The sequence below is a fragment of the Apis mellifera genome, linkage group LG8, assembly GCF_003254395.2.
Source record: "Apis mellifera strain DH4 linkage group LG8, Amel_HAv3.1, whole genome shotgun sequence".
In the NCBI taxonomy this organism is placed as follows: Eukaryota; Metazoa; Arthropoda; class Insecta; order Hymenoptera; family Apidae; genus Apis; species Apis mellifera.
The window spans coordinates 8,875,403-8,898,291 of record NC_037645.1 but is presented as its reverse complement, the minus strand read 5'-3'; the positions used below and the strand labels follow the sequence as shown (position 1 = coordinate 8,898,291).

At 26.0% G+C, this 22,889-nt stretch overlaps 3 protein-coding genes across 11 annotated transcripts in view; 2 read left to right on the top strand and 1 right to left on the bottom strand.

Annotated features, from left to right (window-relative positions):
- LOC100578705 overlaps window positions 1-6,478 on the top strand; it is an 81,906-nt gene extending 75,428 nt beyond the window's left edge. For both annotated transcript variants that reach the window (XM_026442368.1, XM_026442367.1), the window contains exons 8-9: window positions 625-1,157; window positions 2,922-6,478. In XM_026442368.1, the coding sequence (XP_026298153.1) occupies window positions 625-1,157; window positions 2,922-5,808 (3,420 nt within the window). In that variant the 3' untranslated portion in view covers window positions 5,809-6,478. The remainder of the gene's footprint in view (window positions 1-624; window positions 1,158-2,921) is intronic.
- Window positions 6,479-8,761: 2,283 nt separating this feature from the next.
- Window positions 8,762-18,212, top strand: LOC413438 (dynamin-like 120 kDa protein, mitochondrial). Of its 7 annotated transcripts, none has more exons than XM_623410.6 (19): window positions 8,762-9,010; window positions 9,366-9,609; window positions 9,683-9,818; window positions 9,911-10,042; window positions 10,799-10,843; window positions 11,940-12,026; window positions 12,111-12,268; window positions 12,351-12,514; window positions 12,583-12,847; window positions 12,937-13,128; window positions 13,209-13,393; window positions 13,787-13,948; window positions 14,034-14,221; window positions 14,308-14,522; window positions 14,808-15,065; window positions 15,133-15,333; window positions 15,446-15,650; window positions 15,759-15,863; window positions 17,733-18,212. In XM_623410.6, exons 1-18 carry the CDS (start codon window positions 8,982-8,984, stop codon window positions 15,821-15,823), a joined length of 2,931 nt encoding a protein of 976 aa, XP_623413.2. In that variant the 5' UTR covers window positions 8,762-8,981; the 3' UTR covers window positions 15,824-15,863; window positions 17,733-18,212. The 7 variants fall into 7 exon arrangements, with proteins under 7 accessions (XP_623413.2, XP_016769149.1, XP_006566889.1 ...); XM_016913660.2 differs by having other exon boundaries at window positions 17,304-18,212; XM_006566826.3 differs by lacking the exon at window positions 17,733-18,212 and having other exon boundaries at window positions 9,911-10,021; window positions 15,759-16,394.
- Window positions 17,813-22,841, bottom strand: LOC552432 (transmembrane protein 184C). Of its 2 annotated transcripts, none has more exons than XM_016913661.2 (7): window positions 22,408-22,841; window positions 21,817-22,123; window positions 20,418-20,454; window positions 20,058-20,335; window positions 19,292-19,498; window positions 18,952-19,167; window positions 17,813-18,754 (listed from the first exon to the last, which is right to left on the bottom strand). In XM_016913661.2, exons 2-7 carry the CDS (start codon window positions 22,062-22,064, stop codon window positions 18,472-18,474), a joined length of 1,269 nt encoding a protein of 422 aa, XP_016769150.2. In that variant the 5' UTR covers window positions 22,065-22,123; window positions 22,408-22,841; the 3' UTR covers window positions 17,813-18,471. The 2 variants fall into 2 exon arrangements, with proteins under 2 accessions (XP_016769150.2, XP_026298315.1); XM_026442530.1 differs by having other exon boundaries at window positions 18,305-18,754; window positions 22,323-22,411.
- Window positions 22,842-22,889: the final 48 nt, after the last annotated feature.

Sequence of the window (22,889 nt, the reverse complement as noted above, 5' to 3'; positions counted from 1 at the left end):
TTTAAAAAAAAAGAAAAATGCAACTAAATGATAACGAGTATTACTAAACGATTCTTTTCACTCTGCAAATCTTTATTTTCTCTTCTCAAATGCTTCACATCTTTTACAAGACTATACTATCTTATGAAAAACAAAATAATAAACCTTTAATTTTTCTTTAATACAAAAAAAAAAAAAAGATTCTGCTATTGTTAACACAATCCATTTCTATAGTATAGATTATATATGCACAAGAACATAAAATTTCTTACTCATCTAAAAAAAAAACCACATTTAAAAAAGGCTTTTTTCTTACCATAAGTATAAATAAAATTTAATGTTACTGATCAACAGTTTCTATTCTGTGAAACTATTTTGAGCTATTGTAGATACTCTCGCATTCTGCTTTCTGTAAAGTGGCTCATTTCACAATCTGGAATAACATCTTTATTATTGCTCTAGATTGTTCTAAACAATGCCACCAAAATTCTATTGATTTTAATTGGTTCCAATTGGATTTGCATTGCTCTCAAATGGTCCGCACTTTGCAGAAAGCAAAAAATTATTATTATTATGGATATGAAAAGAATAACCATTGAAGAATCATCGAATCGTTATTCATTATTCAATCTGATCCATTTGCAGTTACTAGGCGAAGAGATGTACAGCACTAGAGAAAGGGATTACCAAAAGCATGGCAGTAGAAATCTAAGGAGCGAGCATTCCAGCAGATCAGCCAGTCCTGACATGGCCAGAGCAGACAATTTGGGCTACGAAGACAGTCTGGACGTTGCATTCGAGCACAACAACAAACTCAGAGACAAAATTCAACAACGTATGAGAGAGAGCGAGAATCTGATAGCCAGCACGTTTGGACAGAAGAGCAATAACGAGTTGATACGGGGTGAACGAGGCTTTTCTAAGAAGAATGAATTGGATATCGCGAAAAATTCGTACTCTAGTAGTCTACAAGATCAAGGACGCATCGCTGGTTCGAATCTGTCGGATGGAGACTACAATACTTTGCACAGTAGAGACCCACAAGAGGAGCACAACGATAGAAAAATGAATTTAGAATCTTCAGGGCTGAAGGGCTCTAAAATGAACTCTTCGTTAGGAGGTTTACTGGACAAAGCGTTGTCCAACTTATGGCACAACAATGAAAAACATGATCACAAGTGAGTAATTTTTAATGCTAAATAGAAAATAAAGAAATTCTATTGTATTATCCTTGAATGATATTTTTGAAAATTGAAAATTGAATCAAAGTGCCATTATAATGGTGGTTTTTTAAATTTGATATATTGCAACAATTCCATTTTTCTAAATTGATATTGTTGACTAAATTTTTATAAAAAGTTTAAGCCAATCTCACAAAATCATTTTATACAAAAAAAAAAAAGCGATTTCAGAGAATGTTAACCGACGGCAAATCGTTTGTTACGTATCAAATCAAGTGTCTCTTACTGTTCTATCTCTTCCAAAAAAAAAAAAAAAACTGCAATTCATACAGTATATCGAATATCAAAATTTTTTATTTTCACACCTGTTGATTGCACTCTTGAACTGCACTATATAAAATTCATTGAAAAATTATTTTAAACGAAACGTTAGCATATTCTACAATTGGTTACTCGAGATTCATAATAGAAGAAAATCAAAAATTTTTTTTCTTTATTTCTTCAATAATATTAATATTAATATTAATATTAATATATCTTATATATATATTTATATTAATATTAATATTAATATTAATATATCTTATATATATATTTTATATATCATATTAATATATTAATATTTTCGTCAAATGCATTATATAATGCTATTTTCCTCCTGTAAAATTAATTTTCATAATATCATCAAAAGATTATTTTTCTTGCCTTCTTCTCTATTTCGAAGTTATTTCAATTGTCTTTTATTCAATGAATCATTAATACTTTGCAAATGCAAAATTTTTTTAATTACAATGAATATTTAATTGAATTTTCATTTCATTATTCAGTATACACGTGCTATATACCCAAAGAAAATATATTAAAAATCCTCATTCATAAGCATAAAATTAGAAATTAAAATTAAATAAATTAAATTTACCTCGATGGATTAAAATATTATGTCCTATACTTCAAAATAATATATTTTAAAATTTTATTGTTCTTCTGTGACACAATCTGCATAAATCTAATTCGTGGAATGTTAAAAAGCGTCGAGTGTCTTCTTCAACCAAATATCGAAATAATATTATATCTGTAAATAACAAGACGCTGATATCTTGTTGAATGGTTTCCTCTTCGTTATGTATTGATCTGATCCCGTCACTCTACCCACTCACGACAAGGTATCTCCATATAACAGAGGTGGGAATATACATTCTGATGTTCGTTATTTGGCTAAACAATAATTCAAAGTCGATGGAAACTCTTGTTGGAAGAGCATTTCTCTTACCAACTTGGCTCAGCCATTCCCTGGTTTGGAACAGGAAACGTAGAAGAATAAATATGCTTCAGGTGGTTGTAAATCTATTACCATGTAATGGCTATGTTGATATATGATTCTTATACGTAATAAAGTCAGATTGGATTTAGAAGTAGAATTTCTGCCATTAAAATTTTTACATATCTATTTTCTTACTTTAATAAATATAAATATAATATTCAATTGGAATATTAAAATAATTGATAGAAATTTGAAGTAAAGAAAATAGAAAAATATCAAAAATATCATCTTAACGTTATTGAGACTGAATTTAAAGATTTAAAAATTTTTGAATTTATTTTTTCTAATTTATGTTCCCATAAATGATAATGATAAAAAAAGATAGAATAGTTAAAAAAAAATATCGAAAAATGATGTAATCTTTAATAAATAACATGCTATCTTATTATTTTTCAATTATTTTCAATTTAATACTCAAAACAAAATTATTCTATCCACAGTGGATCCACGCCAATGAAGGTTTTAGCCGAATTAGCATGTGCTCGCGCCCCAACATCCACAGCTGAGGATCCAGCTTCCAAAGAAGTGATTCAACCTACGAAGACTTCTTTGACCAAGGATTCAATTCTTGAACCAAACCCTATAACCATGTCCAAAGACTTGCAGAAGAAATCTAGAAATCCTATCAAAGAACTTTTCGAGAGGAAAAAAGAAATGAACGAGAGGAAACAACAAGAGAAGTCAAAAACAGATGCAGCTCTTCGAGAAATAAATATACACAAACAACGCAAAGCGAAAAAGACAAAGAAACATCAGGATTTTCCTTTGATCCGCCGTAATGAACACGGAGGTCTGGTTGAAAGGAAAAAACGTCGTGATGGATTTGAGAGAAAAGAAGAATTTGTCTCGGACAAGATCAAGGATATTTATGAATTTGACGAGGAGGAAAGTCAAATAGAAACTAATCTGGGTAGTGTCATGTCTTACAGGAGTAAGCCAGGATATGAAATAAACTGTTTGAAAACCAAAGAAATAGATATGAGTGGTTTAATGTCCAAAGCTATTGGAGATAATCTAGAAAATGCAAAAACTGATGATGCTTTAAACGACAGATTAGAATCTGTGATTGATAAAAAGTTCAAGAAACTGGAAAAGTTTGCTCCAAAAACGAAGGGCGCTTTGAAATCTTTCCAGAGTGAGGATCAGCAACAACAGATTACTGGACCTATGGATGAATTTGTGGAAAGGAAGCAATCAAAAGGTAAAAGATCTGTAGAGCAATCTCTGAAGCATTCGAAATTGAAGAAACGTAATAAGAATTCTAAGAAAAAAACTAGGAATGCATGGTATGAAAATGATAGCTCTGATGAATACAGAACTGCTATAAAAGCTGAAGATATTGGTGTAGGTATTTCGAAGAGTCAAAGAACATGTTCGAAAGGGAAACAAAATATTTTTGCGGAATTGTACACTTCGTCTGAAAGTGAATTTGAGGACGAAGAAACGGATTATGAATCGAGAAAACAGAGAAGAGTGAAAAAGAGCAATAAGAAAATAACTGAATTAGAAAACGTGGAACAAGGTCAAGAATCGATTAATAAATATCAAATTTCTTCCGAAGACGAAGATCATGTGGATGATTGGAGGGATGAAAATTTGAAGAATGATATCTCTAAGCATGATTGTGATAACAAAAAATCTGAATCAGAAATGTCAGATCATCCCTTGGTTATCGACGAGAGGAAAGATTTAGATGAACAGAGAAATAGCGATGATGAAACTGAAAACCAATACGAGAGAAACTTTGAAATGGATGATCTATATAGAGAAGACAGTTCCGTTGTTGATTCAGAAGAAGATTCAGCTCCTCTCACTGAGTTAACAAAAGATCCAGAAGAGTTCAGATCGAATGGTCCAAATCTACCAGAAGAAAATACTGGTACTAAAAAAGATTATATACAGGAAAATGAATTGATTCCACTTGAGGAAGCTTTAGATCTTTTAGATCAAGCTGACAACGGAAATTCCGTAGGAACAAAATATGATAATGTAAATAAAACTGGTAAGTCTACTGAACATGTGAACTCACTAACAACAGAACCTGAAAATGAAACGTTTAATCCTAATAAAGAAGTAGCAAAATCTCCTGTTCATATAGATGTACAGGAGGAAGAACTTGACAATGAACTCCTAGTCTTACCTGAGAAATTATCGAGTAATGAAAAACCGCAAAAGGAATCTGAAAATCTTCCATTACATGTATTTTTAAGTAGAAAAGTGCAAGAGTCAAAGAAGAGAAAAGAACAACAATTGAAGAAAATGCAAGAAGAACAAGAAAGGATATTAATGGATTTTCAGCCTACTAGAAGACAGAGAAAATGTGCTATTGGCAAACAAGGATTGTTGGCAGAGATTAGTAGCTCTGATGAAGAAATGAGTTCAAAAGATAAAAAAATAAATGATAAATCAGATCATGATAAACCACGAAAACAGAAGAGAGAATCGAAGGAAAAGAGGAAAGAAAGATATATAGAAAAAAAACACGAACAAATGATAGCTAAGGAACAAAAGGCTATCGAGGAAGAAATTTTGCGAGAAGTTGGAAAGAAAAAAGAATCTCTTGCACAAAGTGTTGCAGATGCAAAGACAGATATTAATAGTAAGGAGTCAGAGAATACGAAATCAACGGAAAATATAATAGTACAAGAATTATCACAAAAGAAAAAAGCTAAGGAAAAACAAAAAAAGCAAAATAAGACAGACGAAGATTTTTATGTTAAGAATAATCATGAAGGATTGAGCGATTTAGAGAACAACTGTAACAAGTTCATGCCTATGGACAGCAATCACGAGAATGAAAATAATCAACAAGTTTCTGTGAAGCAAAAAAAGCACTCTAAGTCTTTAACAAAGCCAAAAAAGACCACGAAATTAGATCAAAAAATGACAACAGGTAAAAAGAACAAGAATACGAATTCTGAAAGAAGGAACAGAACAGATTCGAAAGGATCAAAGGATAAAGAACGTAGGTCTTCTAGTGGCAAACGAGATTCTGGTGATGAAGAACTGAAGACGACAAAATCTTGGAATAAGGTCGAAGAAGGAGTTGGAGTGGCTATTGGCCGACGAAAAAGAGCAGCTGCTAATCAGTTATATTATTGGTCGAGTTCCAGTGATGAAGAGGAAATGCTCGAAATTGTTCCTGCAGTTGAAGAGGAAGAAGATGATCGTCAAGAACAACACGGTTGGATCGTTGGTGATTCTCATAAAAGAATGATTACGATGCTTGCTATGGAAAAGCAGTTAAAGGAGAAACGACGGAGAAGCGAGGAAGAATTTGAGTCTGGCAAAACGAAGAGTAAAAAACACAGAAACAGCACCTCTTGATACGTGTTTCACGATTAGATTCGTCTTAAATTATTAGAATCAAACTTGAATAATAGACACTTTTGTAGCTAGATTTCTCTGACTGGAAATGTATCGAGGAATATAGAATTCCTTTTTTCAGTGTCAGACTCAAAGTTACAAAATTTGAAATAACAACCTAAGAACTGCGATTCTTAATACATATTTTATAAATAGAATCATCTGAGGAATTAGAACAAGTGATTGAATACAAATGTGTTATGTCAGACATAACAGAATTAGATCAACTATAATTTTTAAAGATGAAGAAAGAAGTATATACATAGAAAAGAAGAACAAGAAGAAAGGAGAAACATATAAGCAGCAACTTTTGATACACATTTCAGGACTTAGGTTTTTCCAACTAAAATGCTCTGAAGAGTCACATCATTCTTTTTTCTAAAGATAGAACTGGATTTCTTAATAACATACAAAATTACAATCGAAAAAAAGGACTTTTCTAAGGAGAAATAGTGTAACCGGATTTTTTGATACTAGTCTTAGGCTCGCGAAGATGAACAAAAATGGTTAGGTTTATTAAGGTAGCTAAAGGAACATGTTAGATAATAATGAAAATCTAAACCAGCAATTTTTTTTCATTATAAAGACAATGAACCGAAAGAACAGTCTGTAATTAGATCACAAGAAAAAATATAAAAATTTATTAAATAAAACTATAAAAATCGAAACAATTAGGGGAGACAGTATAGTGTAGAAAAATTATTATAATTATTTGTATTTTTCTTCGTGTTTTTTTGCAAATATACAAAATTACACGATTGTTATTGAAATTTCTTAAAAGTTATATTTTTTTTTTCTTTTTTTTTTTTTTTTATTTTTCCTTTAATTTTATAGTTGGCGCTCTTAGTTTGTAGAACACAGCGCTACGAATATTTATAATCAACGCTTATTTGTTCCGTCAAATACGATGGAAGTAATGTGATCTACTGCCAGAAGAAATTCCGATTTCTTTCGATCATATATAATTGTTAGCAAGCAAACGAAAACGTGAATCGAGATGTGTGTCGAGTTTTAGAATGGTATGGTCACGTGTTGTAACCAAGTTATGTAAGAAGAAAAAAAAACAATGGCAACTTGTACATAGCTTGGCATTAATAATAATAATTAAAAAAAAAAAGGCTAGTTCGTATTATATTAAGGATATAATAATTCCAAGCCCTTATAAATAATATAAATATAACCTAATTTAGACTGAATGTAAGGAAATAGCGGATATTAAAGGAAATAACAAAACGAAAAAAAAAAGGATGAGCACCTTTAGACAATACTAGGGACATTTGTAATGTTTTAGTTAACATAGCGAATTTTTAGGTGACGAAAAAAGAATTAATAGTTAATTAGAAGAAAAAAAGAAAAAAATCGAAGAATGCAGGAAAAACGTCACAATTGATTTAATTTATGAAAAAGGACGATATATAAACTGGGGTCCAATCGAGTAGCGTGCTTTTACCGGCTTTTTGTGATTCGTACATATCGCGATAATTGAAAAGAAGAAAAGAACTATCAAGCTGTTTTTTGTGATGCGGCAAATCTTTTTTTAAAATAATTCTCCGAATAGAGATTCATTTCGAAAGCGTTGCTTTAACGCAGTAGTCATTGAAATATATAAAATTTATGTTCTCTTTATCTCGTTTGATTCATTCGAATCTTTTTCCCCCTAGATCTCATATCGCGTCATCAACAATCCAATGATGATTGCTACATATTTAAGGATAAAGCTTATAACGATAAAGGAATGATAGAAACTTTCCTTTCGTATGCCTAGTTGATGCACATAATTCTAAGTACGTAGATTTTTGTATGAGTATATATATATATTATATATATATATATATAATATATATAAATATTCGGGACAAAAAATTATATATATATATATATAAAATATATATATATATATATTATATATATATATTATATATATATAAATATGAATATAAATATGAAAAGATAATTAAATGTATAACAGAAATGATTAAAAGGAAAAAAATAATGATATAGAGTTTAATGTAAATGTACTGCCATAATCATATTATCATACAAGAGCCTATGCGAATAGATATATTAATATTATTCCTGTAAAGACGAAGAACCTGAAAAACAACAGCGATAACATGATGGTTAGCACAAAACAAAACTAGGCAACAATCCGATTGTAAATAGAGCATATTTTCAATGTGTCTGGAAAAGTATGTTTTGTAATATAAGGATTGCAAAGGAAAAATAAAATTATTAAAGAATTATTTTTTATCATTTATATTTCATAAATAAAAAACCTTTATTTTATAAAAATTAATATTCCTATATTCAAATGGAAAATAGAATTTTTATATTATTTATATTTTGTATAGGATATTTTAAAATTATAATACATAATTAAAAATAGTGATTAACAAAAAGTTAATAAAATTCTTTGCTAATATATAATATTTTATAATTTAACATTTTCAAAATAACAAAAATACATAATCTCATATTAAATTATTGCTCATTAAAACTTAAATAAATTTCAAAAGAAAATATTATTACTTAATACATTTAATTATTTTTCATGACATTTAAAAAGAATTTTAAAAGAAAATAATCTATTCTATTGGTCGATTTTAAATTCTAAATTTAAATCCCAAAAAAGCGCGGGCTCGAATCCAAGATATTTATGTCCGTGATTTTTGTACATGTGTAAATTTTATTCTAATGAGGACAAAAAATCTTTTTAATGTGTATCAGAAATGTAACTTATAATTTTCATATAATATTATAAAAATTTAATTATTTTAATTGTTTTAACTGTTTTTATAATTATTTTGTATCTTTTATTCTTGCTTCTTCGATTATTTGATTGGTAGAATTTTATAACCAAATCTATGCTATTGGTAAAAGAAAAAGAGTTAACACACATATATATTTTCACGCATGTGCTTTGCTAAAACAGTGTCTCCGTTTTTGCAATGTCTACGTACATTATTAGAATAGATTGAAGTACACAAAAGCATGTATTATTAACAGCATCTCTTTTTTCTGAATTTTAGAATTTTTACAACATAAATTTGATATATGATATACATATATCTTAAAAAAATATATATTTTAGTAATTGTTTTTCTTAACGTACTGTTCAAAGAGTATCATACAAAATGAAACAAATTCTTTGCGGCAAAATAGGGTAAGACTGTTGAATTTTTAAAAAGAAAAAAAATTAATTTTTTAAGAAATTAAAATTACTGCAATTTAAACAAAATTTGCATTAAATTTTATATATTTAAGCGATACGTTTTGTAACTTTTAGGTTATGTTTTAACATTTAATTTAAAATCTAGTTAACTGTAAAAAAATAGAATATATTATAATTTTTTTTATTCAATATTTTATCTTTTAATAAAATATTTTATTTAACTTCTATTCAATTTTTTTTCTTTTCGCATGTTTTTAAGAAAGAAAAAAATAATAAAAAAAATAAAACTAAATAAATTGAATATTATATAAAATGAATATTAATTGTTAAATATTTTTTTCTACAGAGACAGGATTGTGCTGATTTCAAAGACATCACGATATCCTGTACCTCTATTTAATACAAAAAATTTAACATCTGGTAGAATGAATAAAACTTGTCGACCATTATTAGCATCACCACATATACGTTATTTTGGAAACCCTAATCGTGCATATGCAATGTTTATTGGAAGAATTTTAAAAGGAGCATTGAAAATTCGATATCTTTTATTAGGTGGAGCAGTTGGTAGTGGAGTAACTTTGCAAAAGGTATTTAAAACAATATCAAAAATATCTCAATAATTTATTTAGAAAGTATCTATATAAATATTTTTTATTAAAGAAATATGAACAATGGAAGGAAGTTATGCCAGATATGAGCTGGTTAGATGATATATTTCCTAATGAACAAAAGTGGAAAGATATTCGCGAATCTCTTATGGTTGTTAAAAATATTTTCCCAGAAAAAATAGAATTTGGTAAGTATAAAAATTAATAAGAATATATTAAATATATGGAAACGTGAGGCAAAAAAGATTAGAGGCATAAAAAAATGGACAAACATAAACAGATCCACGTATAAAGCAACTTGGGGAAGCTAAATATAGGGAATACAAAGAATGGTTTAATCAAAGACTGGATGATGCTATCAAGGCAGCTGAAGTTAATCAAACTCAAGCAGGTCTGGATATTTCCTCTAATCGTGAGTTGAAGCAGGTTTTTTTTTTCCCCCATATTGTCATATCCAAAAAAAATCCTAATTTTTAAGACATAAGCATTTTTCCATTTCTTGTTATTTTATAATTTGCCTGACGTTTTCTTGCCCAGCTTTTTGAAATGATAATTATTCATTTTGATAGAATTATTTATAATTATATTTTACACTTTTTCACTTTATCATTCTGTTTTTTTCATTTTATCGTATTTCATTATAAAAATTGATTATATACAGAATGTAACACATAACTTTAATCATTTTTAATATCTCTGATAATTCTAATATCGTATGAATATAGATAAGATAAGCATTTTTCAACAATATAAAACTCATTTTTTATTAGAAATAAAAATATTATGATTTCTTTTATTATTTTTTTTATCATGCAATTTTTAATTATATGAGTATACCATTATAATTAATTAATGGTTTTGTCCTACTATTATGAATGCCTTAAAATAAATTCCTTCTAACCAAAAATATTGAAATATAGAAATTTAATTATTATTAGATTTATATAATTATTGTATGTAATAAATAAATTGAAAAATTCTAATTTAAAATATTAAAAATATTTAATTTGTAATTTTATGAATGAATGAAGTTTAATTTTTTTTTATATTTTTTATTTGCAAGAATATGAAATCATTTTGTTCCTTTCCATTGCTTGGCTGAATGTTTTCTATGTATATTATATGTATATTCAATTAGAAATACATTATTATGGTCTGTTCTGTTCAGGTATATTTGACGCAATCTCATCAGTAGTATATCAACTTTATTCAGGTGTGTAAAATGTTCGGGATTTTTCGCATTTTATCGTCTGTCCATTCAGCATTTTTTTTTTTTTTTTTTTATAAATCAATTTCGGACGATCCTTATATTCTGTAGAATAGAATTCCATTTATTTGAACATATCAAGAGAAGATCTAAAATGAGATCTTTTTATATAAATTTTTATGTAAATATTCATATATTTAGAAATAATATAGTATTTAATAAATATTATTTATATATATATTTATCATATATATATATTACAAAAATAATATAATATTTAGTATAAAACTAATATAAATTGTGCATATAATATGATATTAATAAAATTAAATATTGAATTCATTTAATCAAAGAAAATGTAATTCGAAAATTATTATTATATATTCATTTTACATTTTTATATGTTTATCCATTTTTTGCTTGATGTTTCAAGAATTTTTTCATTTATAATCTTTTTTCTAATAAATTTACATTATCCCATTTTTTATTATTACAATATAATGATATTCTGTAAAATATTCTTTCTATATATTTTTTATTCTAATATATTTATATATATTAGATAATATAATATATATTTGTTTTTATCTTGTGAAAGATGTATTTAAATTTTTGAATAATTTTTTATTTATAAAAATTATTTTCTAATAAGTGGAGCTCTATTATAATAATGCTAAAATTTCTCTAAAATATATTTCATGGAAGTAACTAAATATAAATACTGAATGGGACAGACCTTATTTTTCCATTTTTTTTTCTTAGAATTAGAATTATTCATTTTTGCTTTTCATTAATGCTCTATAAATCAAATGAATAATTAATTTTGTTATAACAGATTATTAACATTTAATTTCATTTAAATTATGATATATTTCACAACATTTTGCCAATTTTTAATTTTTTAAACAATATTTTAATATTTATATATTTATATTATATTATAATGTTAAAATCTTAAATGTAAATATCATAAATTTAATATTCAATGTTATAATATATTTTATATCTAAATAATTATTACGAGCAAAGTATCGTCGTTAATTTTATTGCAAATTTTTATGTTTCCTATATTAAAATATTTATTTAAAATATTTCTAAACAGAAACAAAGCAGCAAGTGGTGAATAATACTGTAGCATTTGCACGACCATTAGCCGATGATACTATCGAAGAGGAACGTAAGAAAGCTCGTATGTACATGTTAGTGTATTACAATTCCTTTTCTCTTCATTTCTAAAATTTATATTTGAACATATTTTCAATTATTTTCAAAGAAAAGTCACAAGAACGATTGAGTGCTATGCAAGAAGAAGTAATGCAAATACAATCCAAATATCAACGTGAATTAGAACGATTAGAGAGAGAAAATAAAGAACTTCGAAAACAAATGCTTCTACGTGGTAATCAAAAAATGAGCAACAAGAAAATAAAGGTATTTAAACTATAACGTTATAAAGTAGATGCCTTTAAAATTATTTATGTATATTAATATTTATTTTTTTTTTTTTTTTTAGAAATCTTTAATTGATATGTATAGTGATGTTCTAGACGAACTCAGTGATTATGATAGTGCCTATTCAACAGCTGATCATTTACCAAGAGTGGTAGTAGTTGGTGATCAAAGTTCTGGTAAAACATCTGTGTTAGAAATGATTGCCCAAGCAAGAATATTTCCCAGGTACTGAAAATATATTTAAAAAAATCAAATTTTATTGAATTTTCTTAATTATTATAGTTTTATTGTAGAGGGGGTGGTGAAATGATGACAAGAGCACCTGTCAAAGTCACTTTAAGTGAAGGTCCATATCATATAGCTCAATTTAAAGATAGTTCAAGAGAATTTGATTTGACAAAAGAATCAGAATTAGCTGAATTAAGACGTGAAGTAGAATTACGTATGAAAAATAGTGTTAAAAACGGTAAAACTGTTAGCCAGGATGTAATTTCAATGACAGTAAAAGGACCAGGTCTTCAACGCATGGTTCTTGTTGATTTGCCTGGTATAATTAGTGTAAGTCATTATTTTATATTTCAAAAAATTTTACTATTTCACTTATTTTGATATAGTTTTTTAAGAAGTTTACAAAATTTGTATTATAGACAGTTACAGTTGACATGGCAGAAGATACACGTGAGGCTATTCGACAGATGACTCAACAATATATGAGCAATCCTAATGCCATTATTCTTTGTATCCAAGATGGTTCTGTGGATGCTGAAAGGAGTAATGTAACAGATCTTGTTGCTCAAATGGATCCTAGTGGCAAACGAACTATTTTTGTTTTAACTAAGGTATAGAGAGAAATTCGATTAAATTTAAAATACTAGAATATTAATATAACATATAATTGATAATACTTTGATATTGATAGGTAGATTTAGCAGAAGAAAATTTAGCTAATCCTGAACGTGTTCGCAAAATATTATCTGGAAAGTTATTTCCTATGAAAGCATTAGGTTATTTTGCTGTTGTTACTGGCCGAGGTAGACAGGATGATACTATACAAACAATCAAAGATTACGAAGAAAAATTCTTCAGAAATTCTAAACTTTTCAAGTATGTAATTTAGCATGAATAAGTAATTATATTAGATTTATATAATTATATATAATTTTATTTTTTAATTTTATGAATAATTCTAAATGATTAATTAATTCTTAATGATTACTAAGATGAATATAACATTACTATAAATTTTCATATAAATATAACAAAAAAATAATGAACAATAATGATAAAAAATATTAATTATTATTAATAATTTGATTTGCTAAGAATTAAGATTGTACGATAATTTTCTAATAATCCATTTTTTTTTAATTTATGAATTCATTATTTTTTTAAGAAATTTTTATTTTATCGAATATATTATATTATATTATGTTTCTAATTGAGTTAATCACTTCTTGACTTTCTAAAAATAATATAAATTTTTATGATTTTTATCAGAGATGGTTTAGTAATGTCCGGTCAAGTTACGACGAGAAATTTGAGTCTTGCAGTTGCAGAATGCTTTTGGAAGATGGTTCGTGAAACTGTAGAACAACAAGCAGATGCATTTAAAGCTACTAGATTTAATCTTGAAACGGAATGGAAAAATAATTTCCCAAGGTGAAATGGAAAAATAATTTCCCAATCATTCAGTTTAATAGAATTTTATATTTTAAATATCATGCTATTATTTTATTTTACACAGATTAAGGGAATTGGATAGAGATGAACTTTTCGAAAAAGCAAGAGGAGAAATCTTGGATGAAATTGTAAATCTGTCCCAAGTTTCGCCTAGACACTGGGAAGAAGTGTTAATGGTCAGAATTTGGGATAAAGTTAGTATGCACGTATTTGAAAACATCTATCTACCCGCGGCTCAAAGCGGAAGTCCAAGTATATTTCACAATAATTTTATATGATTTTCCCTTATGAATATTTACTATTATAATTATCATTATAATTATTTTTCTTTGTTATAGGTACATTTAATACTACCGTTGATATAAAACTTCGTCAATGGGCTGAACAACAATTGCCAGCTCGAAGTGTCGAAAGTGGTTGGGAATGTTTACAACAGGAATTTCAACATTTTATGAATCAAGCAAAACTCAGTCCTGATCATGATGATATTTTTGATAATTTAAAAAATGCAGTAGTCAGTGAAGCTATGAGACGTCATTTTTGGGAAGAAAAAGTGAGTTCATTAAATAAATAGTTGACATATATTATAATGAAAATTATTTTGAATTTATATTTAAAAATTAATATTTAAGAAAAAAATAGTTTTCTTCATGTATTTTTGTATTCTCTGATATTAGATTGACTTTAATTTGAAATAATTTATAACAATTAATTTAAAATAATATGAAATTATAATTTAGTTTTATTTTCTAGACTTATATATCTATGATTTTTAGTTCTTGAAATATTTATCTTCTTTTTCTTTCTATTTGATTGCATATGAAAAATTTTTTATTAGGCATCTGAAATGTTACGAGTTATTCAACTAAATACTTTAGAGGATAGAAGTGTAAATGATAAACGTGATTGGGATCAAGCAGTCCGTTTTCTAGAAACTTCAGTTAAAGAGAAATTGCAAGCTACAGAACAAATTTTACGAGATATGCTAGGTCCAGGTCGCAAGGAACGATGGCTGTACTGGCAAAATCAAAGTGAAGAACAACAGAAACGCGTAGCAGTGAAGAATGAATTAGATAAAATTCTCTATGCAGATAAAGTAAGTAAGAAGATATAAAATATTTTAAACAATAATAATAATAAAAAATGATTTATATTTTATACAGAAACATACTCCTACCCTCACTCAAGATGAACTCACAACCATTAGAAAAAACGTGCAACGAAATGGTTTGGAAATCGATAATGAATTTATTCGAGAAACATGGCATCCGGTGTACAGAAGATTTTTCTTGCAACAAAGTTTAGCTAGAGCATATGATTGTAAAAAAGGATATTATCTTTATCATACTGGACATGAAAGTGAAGTAAGTATGCATAATAATACAATGATAGAAAAATTTTTAGATTTTTTTAATTAAATAAATTTATTAAATAATCATTTTCATTTCTTAAAAATTATTTGTTATTTCCTTTTAGATGGAATGCAATGATGTTGTTTTATTTTGGAGAATTCAACAAATGCTTAAGGTTACTGCTAATGCACTTCGACAACAAATTATGAATCGAGAAGCTCGTAGATTAGATAAAGAAATAAAAGAAGTATTAGAAGATTACAGTCAAGATAGTGAAATAAAACAAAAATTATTGACTGGTAGACGTGTCACATTAGCTGAGGAATTAAGTAAGTTCATTAGAAATATATATATATCATAATATAATTATATTATAGATTTTATATAAATTTGTATTAAATAATAATATTAATTTGATTTTATTTCTTTTACTTTAGAACGTGTCAGACAAATTCAAGAAAAATTAGAAGAATTCATCCAAGCATTAAATAAAGAAAAATGAAGAAATTTATAATCTAGAAATTTAAACTCATGGTACTGTGGTATGTAATAAGTGATAATAAGCCCTGGTGGCTGTAATGCGCGAATGCTTAGATATTAATTTATTTTTTCGTTAATTAAGCGACAATGTAGAAGACTACTAGTCAGATTTTATGAGATATGGAACTGTTATATATTTAAAAGATGTGATTTGATACATGAAATTATAGTTCGATTATGAAAATTATAGCCGATTACATGATCGTGATTTACACTATATTTTTATTTCGTTCACTAAATTTTGTTCACAAATATTTTTGTCCATTTTGAACACAAATGCAAAATATTGTTAATAATTGCTATTAATTAATCGAAGTGAACAACACGAGAAAATTTTAAAATTATTGCTTCAGAATATTGAATGGGATATGACATGACACATGGAGTGTAGATATTCTTAATATGATTATAGAAAAATAATTTTCATTGCATTTTGTATATATATCTCATTTCTGCATACAGAACGAATGAAACGAACATACGTTTTGTATGAATAGGTAAAGAACAAAATAAAGAAATTAATTAAAACTAAATTTTTGGTGTCCACAAACATTATTTTAAGTAGAAATAGTGACAATATATATTTTTTTTTTCATTTTTAAGATATGTTTTGCTTAAATTAATATTGATAACCGAAAATATTTAATGATAAAACAAATATTTTTTTAATATATATATGTTTTTTGTAATATGATTTTGAGTGATTTTTTTTTATTTAGTTCTCTGAAAAAGACCATTAAAATATTCAATAGAATAATTTTTTAAGTACTTATAGAATTGAAAATGTGCATTTGTACAAAAGTAATTAGAGATTATTAAAATACATGTTCTATGCCTAATTTTTGTTCTCATGAGTACAATGTGTTTCACGTTGAGATTTATCTCTATTTTTCATTAATTAATAATAATAGAGATTATAATGCTTGTTTCAAATATATCACAAAGTTATAAATAACATGGTAGAAACATATTAAAAATATTATTTTCTTTTTTAATTGACGATGTAAATTGCTAGGTCAATCGGAAAACTACTTTGCGTCATTCTAAATTGATTCTTTTTAAAAATCTAGAATATTAGATTCGAGATAAAATATACCCTATACTCTGGTCCGAACGTCTGACAAAGTATTCAAGTTCGTAACACTTCTTTATATTAAAGTATAATTTTCTCACGAAAATTCAGAAGATTATATTATGAAAACACTTATAAAATTCTTTTATTATTAGGAAAAAATTGTTCAAAATTAAATTATCGTTTTATCAATCATCTTTTACGATGATTATTAATTATGTTGCTTTTAACTATGCAAACGCATCAACGATACAATTTCAATAAATTTATATTTTTCATTTTTACCTGTTATCAATTACATATTAATATCATATGTACTTGAGTACTTCACTTCATCAAAAAACATGAGCTACCATATTATATTTTTCAGCCATCGCAGTCGATATAAAATTAAATATACATACATTTGGCAGGAATGTTTCTCTCCTCATTATTTACGGTACACTCATTCAGAGTTAGGCAGGATTCTATCCAATAAGCAGTATAAGAATGATTATAATTAACCCTGGAATACTAAAATGGAACATCGCATTCCCCAATAACTTCATTGTAAGTGATGATAGATTTCTATTATTTATGCTTCTCAAGAATAATATAATTTTGTATAATTTTACGAAATCAATGTTGTATCACAGTTTTTTTTATCATTTGTACTTCTTATTTTAAAACTTTCTAACAAACAGCATCCCATTATTGGAATCTAATGCTCCATTTATTGTATTAAATGATAAAATTATAATTCAACTTTATACTTATTTTTATGATTGAAATACATTATAGAATAGCATTTATATTGCAGGGTCAAACTCGAATAATGCCTAACTCCGTGATACACTTATTGGGGTCGACAAACCAGCAATAAATAGCGTAACACGTTTATAAATAAGGACTGTACCGATATATTGTTCTAAGTATAAACATTATGTATGTATGTATATATATATATATATATATGTACAATTATTTGGTAATACATCATTGGTAACGCGCAATTGGCTGCAAATCAAAGAGGAAAAAGCGTTTTCGTAAATGGACGAAATAAACTATATTTCCGTCTTTCGCATTGCAACATCATCATGTATCAAATCTTTTAATATTTTATACTTTTATATTTTATGACCTTGACTTGTTATATCTGAGAAAAAATGAGCATATTGTCCAAATCAGAACAATGAGAAATTTGTATAGTAAAAGGGGAAAATGCTCATTTGTAAAACTAGATTCTTCTTTTCTTTTTTTTTTTTTCTCAACTCTGTTACGATCTTGGAATTTTTATATTCCAATCTTACTTTCATTTCAATTAAAAAAGAAATTTTTTAATACTTTAAGAAAGCTCAGCACATAAAATTGAAGCAAGAAATAATACATATGTATACATCAACGATTATTTTATATTTTTCTTAAGCTTAAAAAAATTAGATAAAAAAAAATACTATTTAGTAGAAAACAATCCATATAACAGGGTTAAATATAATACTAGCAGTACGGAGCAATCTTAAAGTGTGCCCTTGATTCTTTTCTGTAAAAAAAAAAATTGATTATGTCTTCACCGCGTTACTTGTATCCTGCACATCTGGGATTAGGTCAATAGTGCCATCATTTTGTTCTATCTCTGCTGTATTATAACCAGAAAAAGAACATGCAGGTGCACTTCTAGCTGTGGTCACCGAAGCTTCTGGAAGTAAAGAAGTGCGTTCCGTTGCACTTCCCCAGGCTTGTTGATAAGCGCTTCGACCACGTATTCTACGACTTAATGAAGATCCTACTACTCCCAAGTGTTCTTTTATATCATTGTGAACGTCGGAAACATCCCACATAGCCCTGAACACGTAAAGTATATTTTTTTATAGATACAATCAAAAAATAATAAATTTTTATTTCTAAAAATATTAGAATTTTTATAAATTAATTTAATATTTTAGCGATAAAATAATTGTAATCACTCAAAATAATGAAAAAATAAATTTATTAAAAATTGTAAAGAATATGGAAGAGAAGTAGTAAAATATTTGATTTACCTGAATGCATCCCACCATGCTTGACCCTGTGCTAAATTTACAAAAGGTTTGTATGAAAAGCTGTAATGGTGAGCCACTGCAGCCATGAACATTTCGATACAAATTAAAAAATCCTGCAATTTCGACGATATATTTCTAATATCCTTTATATCGTTCGTATTAAAAATATTTGATATCACATTGAAATATACCAATAGTGCAATAATAACACCTTGACTGAAAATCAAATTATGTATTTTTTTTTAATTTATTTATATTTTATATTATTTATATATTATTATATTTTATATATTTTATAATTATATAATTATATACAATCTTTATAAATAATGAAACTTACAAGAAAGAGAAGAAAACGACTGCTTTGATACACAAAAATTTCCCGATTGGTTTCATTGGTTTTAAAGCTTCCGCATTGGCACGATAAAATAGTACCAAACAATACATGGCAACAAATTGCGATAAATTATTTAAAGCAATCATATATGGGAAAGCTACATCTGTTCTAAATTCACCTTCACCATATACTCCATTTAATTCACAAATACTAAAAATAAAAAAAAAAATGATTATCAACAACTTTGTAATTGCAATACAATTTGAATATATAAAATTAATTATTAGATATTTAAAATTGAATACATGCATACTAAAATATATTTTTTTTAAGAGTAAAGATATTTTTATTCTTTATGATATATATTTATAATATAAGAATGAATATTTGTTATATAATTTTAAGTTTAATTAATTATTATTTAGATCTTAAATCTTTTATATCCCAGAATGAGTAATATATAATTGAGCAGAAAGTTATTCGATAAATGAAAATAAATTAAAAAATAAAATAAAATTTTTTTATTTAAACGTTTTTGAAAAAATAAAAATTAAAATTGTTATCTATCGATTAAATATACATGAATTTAAAGATTTTTCAATTTGATCTCTTCTAAAACAAAACTTTTAATTTTTTAAGAAAAGAATTTCGCTCATTTTTTTTTAATAATTTTTTTTTCGTTTAAAAAATTTCAATCAAAAATATTAAATATTTTCAACTAAGGAATTTTACCCATCGTAAGATATATTATGATATATACGATACATACAAAGATATCAAAGTTGTTATAGGCCTAACTGCAGTGTATTGTAATATTCCGTGCTTGCACATATGTACAAATTCCCTGCCCATTTCCCAATCAGGTAAACAACACAGGGGGAACATGTGATGAACTTGAGGAGAGATTTCAAGTCTATGTTCTAGCTGACGATCAGCATCCAAATAGGCCAATAAATACATCATAAAATTGTATATTACATATGCCTCATAACATTCTCTCAAACTGTCAACATATATACTGCCTTCTGGATAAACCAGTCCAAGCCACTGCATAAATTTTAAAAGTCAATTTAAAACAAATGAAGTACTTTAATAAACAATTTAGACAAGAATGAAGATGTATACCTACAGCATTCACTGCATAAATTGGTACCATCCATAATATTCTAAAATAAAAAATAAAATTGATTGGTTTAAGAGTTACATAATAAAATTAAAATATTCGATATATGATAATTAGATCGATATTATTATAAAAAGCATGAAATAATAGACAATTTTTTGAACTGATAAAGAAAAGTAGATAATTGATCATTTGATTGATTAATACTTAAAAATTATATATATTATTTTTAAGAATATAAAAAGTATTAGTATAAAAAGAATATAAAATATACAAAAAAATGATATCTAAAAGATTTTAAAAAGTGATATAAATTAATTAGAAAAAAAATTCAATTTTTAATAAACTATTCAATAAAATAAAATAAAATCTTCATAAAATATTTAATATATATTAAAATTAAAAATTCTTAAATGGATATGTGAACTTTAATTCGTTATAATCGTATCATATTTTTTTGTTTGATTTGAACTGTGTAATATTGTAATTAAGTGCATATAATTATAATTTTTTTTTTCAATGAAAAGTTCATTGATACCATCGAATAAATTTAATATAATTAAATAATATATGTATTAAATATTATTCATTATATTCAATATTATATATTGAATATCATTCGATATTATTTTAATATTAGGAAGTAATTCTAATATAGAGATTTATTTAATTTTTTAGCAACTTTTTGAAATAAAAAATTTATAGCTTAAATAAGAAGCAAATACTGTCTCTATTTATATCAATATTTCTTGACCTTTAATGTGTCGAAGGTCAATCAATATTACAATCAATAATTCTTTGATCTTAAAAATTTATAAAAAATTAGAAATTAAAAGAATATTTTTATATATATATTAATACATATATATAATATAATAATAATTAACATACAAATTTAAAATTATATTCGTAAAAATACATATACATATATTTGTATGAATGCGAAAAATTTAATAAAAATTAATAATTAATTCAAATATTTATATATAAACAAAATTTTGAATGTTTTATTTAATATTTAAAAATAATAAAATTAAAAAAATTTTATATACTAAACATTATGTATTATATATTTTAGTAAATATTGTATTCTATATTTCATAAAGAATATATCTATAATTAATTATTTATACTATAAATATTAACAGAAAATAATGATGGAATTAAGATTTTTCTTTAAATGAATTCCATTCATTCCTAATATATTCCAGAATATTTTAAGTATCATTTTAATATTTTTACTGTAAATAGATTTTAATGAATCATTTTATTATTGTTTATAACGATTTTTTTTATTTAAAATTGACAATTTTAAAAATACAAACAATATCTAATATTAAATATCAACAAAAATAATAATATAACACATCAATAATAATTTTAAAGATAAATGATATCAACATACCTTATAATATATTTTTGCAGTCTAGGCTGTGTATAATATATCATGTGTTGCACAATTTCATAGAAAGCAATGGGTAAAGCAAGCAGCACAAAGGCACCACCCACAAGTGCTCCTTGATCCTGCTTTTTAAAACCATTTTTAATGGAGTTTGCCAATAAAATGGGTACTAAGATTATGATAAGAAGTGCATAGAGACAAGTTAGAACTGGTAAAATCCATAATCTCCAGCGGCGACAAATAGAAGCCATCACTTTTCAGAAATTTAAGAGAATGTCACATAATTTGTCTAGTCAGTTCACAGGAACCTCTGGAAAACCACAAACAACAAATAATTTTACATAGTATAACACTATTTTCTCGGTTCATATCACAACGTAAATTAGGTTATGATAAACCTAACTAGTGACCCTTGACAGAGAGAATAAATTAACATATTATTTAAGCACTTAAAAATTCGACGTTTATATCGAAAATTAAAAAAAAATCAAGAGATTTCATTATTTTACATGATTATAATTTTATAATAATCTATTAAACAATCGTATAAACATGACAAATGGCGTAGCACAATGTTAATAAAATAATAACAACCTTATTAGACACGATGAATCACGATAAACCGACAAGTCAGCTGATGATGACAGTAGGAAGGAGGGAAACCGCCTTTTAACCCTCTCGCTTTATATTACGCGATTCAGAAACCGCGTATATATCAATTTCAATTCTTTTACATTGATTAGAATCTTATAAATGCACTAAAACTAATTCTCGATCTGTAAAATTATTTAAAAAAAACACATTTTCTAAGTTGAAATGGATTATTTTCATGAATACAAAGATTCCTTCAAAAGAGCACGATATTCTCATGATTTCAATGATTAATTATTAAGTTATTATTCAATTTATACTATGTTGATTACAAACTCTATCAAATGAAATTATATTCAAAACAATACACTTTTTTTATACTGATCGATTGCATAAACGATTGATATAATTTCGACTTTTTTTGAGTTTTATTTGTTGAATGACAATTAAACTCAATCTCCGGAAATAAAGAATTTCTGACAGAT